At 41.6% G+C, this 8,184-nt stretch overlaps 1 protein-coding gene across 1 annotated transcript in view; it reads left to right on the top strand.

Moving 5' to 3' along the window:
• Positions 1-352: 352 nt before the first annotated feature.
• Positions 353-8,184, top strand: part of NBAS (NBAS subunit of NRZ tethering complex) — a gene marked incomplete at its 5' end in the record, with an annotated part of 188,793 nt that continues 180,961 nt past the window's right edge. The window contains 4 exons of the mRNA XM_082306639.1: positions 353-496; positions 4,968-5,022; positions 5,641-5,677; positions 7,433-7,510. Of these exons, the coding sequence (XP_082162765.1) occupies positions 353-496; positions 4,968-5,022; positions 5,641-5,677; positions 7,433-7,510 (314 nt within the window). The remainder of the gene's footprint in view (positions 497-4,967; positions 5,023-5,640; positions 5,678-7,432; positions 7,511-8,184) is intronic.

Genomic DNA, 8,184 nt, shown 5'->3' with positions numbered 1-8,184 from the left:
CCAAAATGCATTCCACCCCTCATGGCTTAGAGGGAAGGTTGAGGTCTCTGAAGCTGCGGCTGCCGCCCTTCAGAGGAGCCGCGGAGGCGGTGGGGGCTCCTCGGCCTCGCTCCCTTGCCCTCAGCTTCGAGCTTCCCCCGGAGCAGACGCCCTGTCAGGGCCCCAAAGCCCCTCGGGCAGGGAAGTCCACGGCCTCCTGCCCCGCTGCGAGGCGAGGAGCAGGGCGCGATGCCAGGCGGGCTCGGCCGGCGGCAGCGCTGAAGGAGTTAAAGGCCGCCCGCTCGGCGGGCGTTGCTGGTTTGGCCTCCGCCGGGCACCGTCGCTGCCGCGGCGGCGGGTGGGTGGGGCGAGCATGGCCGCCGCCGGCGGGGAGCGCAGCGAAGCTGCACCGAGAGAGGAGGGGAAGGCCGGTGCCGGCGAGGAGGAGGACGGGGAGGAGAATATCCTGTACGACCTGCTGGTTAACACCGAGTGGCCTCCGGAGACGGAGGTGCAGGTGCGTGTCGCCGCGGCGCGGCCGGGGAGCGGGGGAGGGGACCGGCCACGTAGGCGCGGGCGGGGATGTGCCCCGCTGCCCCGGGGGCTGCGGCGGCCCTGAGGGCCGTGGGGACGGGCTGTTGCCTCCAGGGAGGCTCACCGGGCTGCCCGCCCCCTTCCTGATGGGCACCAGAGCGGGGAGGGCAGCAGGGGCCAGCACAAAAAGTGTCCCTGCGGTCATCCTGCTCCTGTCACGGTCCCGTGTCACTCTGTTCCCGCGTTCTCACCCGTGTCTGTGTCGCCTGGGATGCCTTGAAGCCTTTCCTGCTCACTACCTGTGAACAGTGTACACCAGGTTTTACTGTTTAGCTGATACGAGGGAAGCTGTGATGAAGTCCCGGTCTCATCCCCAGAAACAACTGCACTGAGAGCAGTGGAAGCTGTACTGGTGAAAACCAGGTCTTTGTCGAGCTTACCTTGCATAAGGAAAACTAGATCCCTCTCTAGACGTGTATGTCAGAAGGGCCGCATCTGTACTTTCAGAAGTGGGTTAAAAGGGAGAATTATATCACTTTGTGCCTACAAGGCACACAAATGGATGCCAAAACTTAAAAGATTGGAAAACATAGTTCTTGTAATACAAGTTTTTGCTCGCTTCTATTCGTCTTCATGGGTCAGTGGAAAAGCTGAGAAGCTGTTTCATCTTTGCTTTTTCATCTTTTTCCCTGCAACATGCTGAGCTAGCTGCCTCTATGTCTACTCTTGTTGTACTTGGACATAGAGCATGCAAGCAACGTGGTTTCGTTTCTTTTTTATAGTGTTTTTCAAGTCCACTGCAGTTGTTAATGCATTTCTCACTAAGAGCAGTTTATGGCAGTATTTTAACAAAGTTTTATGCTTGGTGAGAACATCTGAACAGAGAAGATGTAAAAATGTCACAGGTGGAAGAATGTCCCTATTCGTAATTACTGAAGTCATTCTCCTAAAAATATGTGTTTGTTTATCAGAAAGACTTTTTTTTGTTTGTTCGTTTCTCTTCGTCTGTAAATCCTCATTTGCAGCAACAGGTATGGGTGCTTGGAAACTATGATTACAGTGTTATCAATTACTAACTTTATAGATTTTTCATACAGGTGAGTAGACAGTTGCACCTATTTTTATTTACCTGTGTTTTGAGAGATGGTAAGCAGTGTTTGTTTCTAGTAATATATGAAAGCAATTTACATGTGTGCAAACCACAAGGTGGTTTAAGTGTGGTGCCTTATACTGTGGTTCTACAACTCTGTTAAGGGGGCACATTTCTGACAAGTATCCCTTCTCTTCTGCTGCCATTAGTATTCTTGAAGTTGTATGGTAAGTTGATTAAAGAACTGATTAGCCTGAGAAACAATTATGTTGTTTCATTTTCTTTTGTTGAGTGGTCACCCTAGTACTCGCATAGGTACCAAAGGGGGTGAATAAAGTGTCAGTCAAAGCTGAGTGAAGTGTGAGACCTCCCTTTGGAGGCAGCGTGCGGGTATGCCAATTTAAAGTGATTGTGGACCCACAGTCTGAGGGTCCTCATCTGCCCTGACAGTAGAATTTCTAAGCATCATAGAATTCTGCTTGTCGACTTCAGCAAATGGTACAGGCTATTTTAAACTTGATATTTCTTGCCTATTTATTTTCAACATAATTCCTATTTTGAATGGCAGAAATAAGAAGGCTTGAAAATATTACACTATGTAGTTTGTTTGGATTTACATCCCTCTTGAAGACTGTCAGTAGCCAAGGACACTTCTGATATTCTCTTTACAGTTTTAGTGGGAAATTGATTTTACACTGACATACATAGGCAAACAGATTATTTTGTCAGCATGATTCAGTTTTTGCCTTAAGGTGCCTTAACAGTGGTATTATTTAGGTGATTGTGACTTTCCCTTTGGAACACCTGTCTCTTTTAATCCTGGTTTATTCACACGTTTCAGAAAAAGTCACAAAACACTCCCTGCCTTACTTCTTGTAGAACTGACTGGTTTGGAATGAGTGAGGTGGGGAACAGCAGGAAGGGAAAGGAAGTTGAATGCTGTACTATAAAATGAAATTAAATGTCTTCCTATGCAGTCATCCAGGATACACAGCAAGGCCTTAAAGCAAACTTTTCACAGGTCTCTATTGACTTTGTTTTATTTTTCTGTTATGTCCTTTGGAATGATTCATTTTTAATTGTAGAGTGCTGAGCATTTACAGCTGTAATTATGACCTGTGGAAGATGAACCTTCTGACGAACACATAAAGTCATGTTAAATTCAAGACGCTGATAAAACTGGCATGGATTTCTTAAGCTGGTACCCCAAATTAGCTTTAGTTTTAGTTCTTGTTAGTATTCTTATTCACCTGTATTGAATTTCCCAAGAATAATTTTTTTTTTTTTGTGGAGGAAATAACAGATGTTTGTTATGCAAGTAATTTGCAAGGAACTGACAATGCCAGAGAAGAGACTGGTGTCGATATCGAGCAGTCTGTATTCAGTGTAGTGATGTGATTGTACATAATGCACTGTTTGGGAACCCAAAATATATAACAAGAATAAAAGGAATTACTGAGTAGTTGATCAGTGAAAATAGTGAATGAGGCAGTGGTTGTGGAGGAGGTGGCAGGGGAGGACTCCTGGAATCATTTGTGTAAATAGAGGCAGACTGAACTTTTCCTTTTCTCCGGTGGACAAGTACTGTCTGTCTGCTGAAATGTATCGAATGTATCACTTTGTTCTGTGGGTTTTTTTCGTTGCCATCTAAAGTTTTGAGATTTCCCCAACACCCTCCCCACCCCCACCCCCCACAAGCTTGCTGGGTGTGCAACAAAATCCAAAAGTAAGTGGGTGTCTTGTCAGCGAGGAAGTTACTTAGTTTTTATTTCTGGAATGCTCTAGCGAAGGAGAACTTGATGTTGTTTTCCCAAATGGGAATGAATTAAAAAAGAAATGTAGCAGATCTGGTAGCCATTGCTGTTGCTGAGGTGGTAGGAATATATTATAAAAAGTAAAATTCAGGTCTTCAGAGTATAATAGTAAATCAGCTTTGTGAACAGTTTAAGATGGGTGGAATAGAACCCTGTAGTTTAGGCTCAGAAGTGGACACTAAGAATGTTAAAAAAAATTCTAAAGAGATGTGAGGAATTTTTACTAGGAACTTTTCTTAATCCAGAAACTTTAACAAGCTCTGCTTTTAACCTCCCTAGGAAGTTGCAGCTCTCCCCGAGGTACTATGATGGCTGTAAGAAATAATTTATTCTCTCTCTTATTTTACTGTAATGCCTTGTTATTTCCTGGTTGATCAACCTGAATTTGGAACATTATCTATTGGTACAGCTGTGTTGGCTTCTTACATGCTGTGAGATGGCAGCCTCATTATTTGAAAGACTATTTCTGGATTGCAAACTTTGCATAGAAAACTGCTAATCTTGACTTCAATTATTGGGAGCCCAAATGTTTTTTTAAACGTGGACATATTCTGTGATTTTGATAAATTTGTGTGTCTTTCAGTGTTTGCTGCTCTGTAACTTCGAGTGAGAGGTCTGAATATTTCAGTTAACAAGTAATGATCTGCACTATTTATTCTATATTGAAGGGAAGAGGAAATTAATTCATTGCCTGCTCAAATGCTCAGTTTGTGGTGCTCTAGTATTTTCACTAGAAAAGTATAAGCATGACTGCTTATTTTGAAGATCTGTGTGTGATGCCTTCCTTATTGGTTATGTTTGTTGTCTTCTCAGTTTAATCCCTTTTCCCTACTTTCTTATTGGCAAATAATTTTACCCCTTCTTATAGCTGAGAATTTACATCCTATGTTGGTTTGTATTTCTTTTTTCTGTGTTTGAAGAGTGCTTTCATTTATATAGTGAGAGTAGTTCTCCTCTGCCTTAAGTAGAACAGGACTGCTGGAAAGGCTATGTGAGATGGTATGGAGTAGAGGTGGTGATCTGAGTGGCTGTGTTACCTAATACAAATTGGCATAGAAAGAGTTTTTCTTCAAAAGTTATTTGTTTGTCTTAAAATTTCTGAAACTTTCATGAGCAGTCTTTATGTAGCTTAGCAGTTACATATTAGCATAATATGTTGAACACCAATTACTTTGACTTCTGCTGGACGTTACAGGTCAATCTGGCATTCATTTCGCATAGAAAGAATGATTTATAATACCTTAGGAGAGAACATAATCAGAAGTCAGCATCTTCTGTTACAACCCAAAGATCAAGGCAAAGCTGAATCAACAGACAATCTGTAGTACATTTTGTTTATTACATCTTGGCACATAAATATTTGGCTTTATAGCCTGTTATAGCTTATGCAGTTAAATTACTCACTATATGAAATTGTGAGTAATAGAAGATACATAAGGATCTTGTAGGCTAGCAGACAACTTAAATTTAATCCATGAATATAGGTATGAATGTTGTATTTAGGTTAGAATGTATAACATAGTGTTTGACCATTATTGTTGTAATTGCAGCCAAGAGGCAACAGAAAACATGGTGCATCATTTATCATCACTAGAGCCATTACAGGTAAATATGACTTGTTCTTATGTTCATAACTCATAAGAATGATGTGTGCATTGCTTGTAAAATTTACAATTTCTGCACTTTAGGGTGGCTAGTGTAATGGAAATAGAGTGCAGGATGTGTTTTCAGGAAGGTGTTTTCTGATTATCAATATTGCTGTGTTATTTTTATGTCATTTTTGTGAGCTTTCTTGTTTCTACTAGCTTATTGGGACAAACTAATAAGCCATACATTTAAGAAGTTTAGAAACTCTGAATTTTGAAAAAAAGTTGTTGAGGTTTTTTTCTCTGCCAGCTCTTGCATTGGGCTGTTCGCTAGTTAGTTCTATAAGGAAGCTTTACATTATGGTCATATTGCATTGCCATTCAACACTTGGTGTATGCAGTAACTGAATTACTTTTTCATCCAGTAAGAATTTCTCTTACACTTTCCAGAAATGTGTACTGATTTTTTTGATCTGCCATTTGCATTTACTCTAATATAAGAATTCATTGGCCAAGCATAGAGGGTTTTTCCTTTAATACCTCTTTCTTTTGTGAGAGTTTCTGAGATTCTGTGTGCAGTAAGCTGGAGAGTGTTTTAAAACTAGAGATGTAATTTTTGCCGCTTTTTCCATTGTAGGTCCTGCATTGTTTTTGCTTCGGTACATCTGGTACAGGTAGGTTTGATGAAAATAGTGCTTAATCTTTTTATTTGGTAATAGTTTTATAGCTTTTTGAGTTGATGGAAAATTATTTTTAATGAGAGTAAAATTGAACACTTGTTTAGAATATTGTTCAAGCAATGCTTAGAATATTCTTGTCTCAAGTTTAAGTTGTAACCACTGGAGTTGCAGCTGAAGCCTAGAAAAGAGCTGGTGTATACTAATTTGACTTTTCGCTTCTATTAGAAGCCTAAGTAAACTTGCAGTTGGAATGTCATCTTTCTCAAAACACATATTTGTCCTTCCCACTCCCAGCTGAGATATTGCAAGTGAAGCTGTTTTTTTTTTTTTTTTTTCTTAAGCCTCAGTGACAGGTATGATGGCATGGCAGGATTAGCTTCCTTTGGAGTAATAATTTGGATTTTTTTTTTTTTTTTTTTCTTGACAATTCAAACTGTCATACAAAAAGCTTGATAATTAGTTGAGCAACAATCCGGCCATTTATAAATTTAACTTCTGATTCAAAAGGCACTTAAATGGTCCCAGAAATATATTGGGGTAAATACAGTGTTCCTGGAGAATTTCAGCTCTATGGTTATACTACTCTGTTGATGCACTTGACAGGTTTGAAGATATCAGTTCTCCCTTTTCAGGGGTATTCTGTTGGCTTTGGGATATATGGAAAGGGACATTAAGGTGACTCCCTGTGAAACAATGCTATACTTGAATTCAGCAGGCAATGCTGTTTTCCCTATTGCTGGTGTTCTACTTTATTTTGCAGCCCTCTCCCCTTTTTTTGGGGGGTGGGGTGGTATTTATGGGCTCCATACCATCATGTGAGTCTAGTTGTAAGGATTCAGTTGCAGACAGAATTAACTTGCTTGTCTTCCCTCCTGCGCAGTAGTCATATTTGAAGTCTGATTTTTAGCTTTTGTAATTCATTCCAGTTGCTATTTTTATGTATTTAATAAAAGTGTTTGGGAGGGAGCTTGGGAGGCCTCTAGTTTAAAGTCTTGCTAAAAGCAGGGAGAATACTGAAGTCAGACTAGGTTCCTTAGGGCTCTCTCTGTCCAGCTAGGTCTTGAAAAGCTTAAAGGATGGAGATCCCAAAGACTCTCTGGGCAGTCTGTTCCAGTGCCTGACTGTCTTCATGGTAAAGAATTCTCTTCCTTATGTCAGCTTGGAACCTCCTCTGTTTTGGAATCATAGTATCATTTAGGTTGGAAAGGACTTTTAAGATCATTGAGTCCAACTGTTAACCTAACACTGCCCAGTCCACCAAAGGTTGATCACAGTTTCTTGTGCTCCTGCCATGCACCTCAGTGGTTCCCATCTTAACAGTAACCTCCTAGGTATCAAAGAGCTGCTGTTTGGTCCCCCTGAAGCCTTCCCTTCTCCAGGCTAAACAAACACAGTTCCCTCAGCATCGCCTTGTAGGGCAAGGGCTCTAGTCCCCTGACCATCTTCGTGGCTCTCCAGTTTATTGGTGTTCTTCTTGGGGGGGTGGGGGGGGAAACTGGCTGCTGACCAGAGTATAAAGAGTGATGAGTAAATGATCAGTTTACTTAATATGTGGTTTTGTTCTGTTAGTACAAACAAGGATGTTGTTAGCCTTTGTCATTGGCAGGGTGCCGTGTTGATTCATGTTTAGTTGCTAAAACCTCCCAGGTCATTGATGGTTGCCTTAAAGCTAAGTTGTCTGGCATGTGTATCTTGGGTACTGGTTTTCTTAAGTGTATGTTCTGATTTAGCCTAATGTTGTTATTTCAGCCCTGCAAAGTTTTCTCTGCCCACTGGACTGGTTCGTCTGGTTAGTAAGCAGATCAACTGGCACCTGGTACTTGCAAGGTAACCAGCTTACATGCTTTTCTGTTTGCAACAGTAGTGAAATGTATCAATGCTTCTTCTCCTCCCCCTGCCGCCGCCATTGGTAACAATGCTGAGCTGATAATTGTGCTAAAGTCATGTTACTCTTTTTGGTCAAGAGAAATACTGGAGGCTTTCACGGGTAGCCCTGGGGAAGAAAGGTCAGTCTGCTACCTAGGGGCTTCTGTGCTGCTTCCCTTCATTTCATGCATATCTTATTCAGATCTGAATGTCCTTCTAGCTTTTGGGGCAAAGTGGCTTGCAGTGCAATCATTCTCAAACTCAAGTCCTGAATTTGGTCAGTTAAAGACCTATAACTTGGCAGGACATGTAATATAAATTACTTATTTTAAAATTTGTAGAAAGTGAATGCATACCCTCAAGAGTTGTCTGCTATTGTATATTTAGAGGAGAAGTGAGAGTTCCAAGGCTGTTCCAGCTGTTCTGCAGTAATTTTAGCAGCATCAGTGAGATCACTGGCTTTTACAAATAAGCATAAATATGTACAGAAAAATGGTTCAATGACATGAAGGTAGCATGGACTGTTTTAGCTTATTATCGCTGAATCTGATCAGTGGTTCAGCAAGAGCTCTGTACTGCTGAGAGAGATGGTGATTCTTCGAGGGAAGCGATGCTGTGTTTTGATGCACAACGTG

The sequence above is a fragment of the Platalea leucorodia genome, assembly GCF_965183815.1.
Source record: "Platalea leucorodia genome assembly, chromosome: 3".
Lineage (NCBI taxonomy): Eukaryota > Metazoa > Chordata > Aves > Pelecaniformes > Threskiornithidae > Platalea > Platalea leucorodia.
This window is presented reverse-complemented; position numbering and strand designations above follow the sequence as displayed.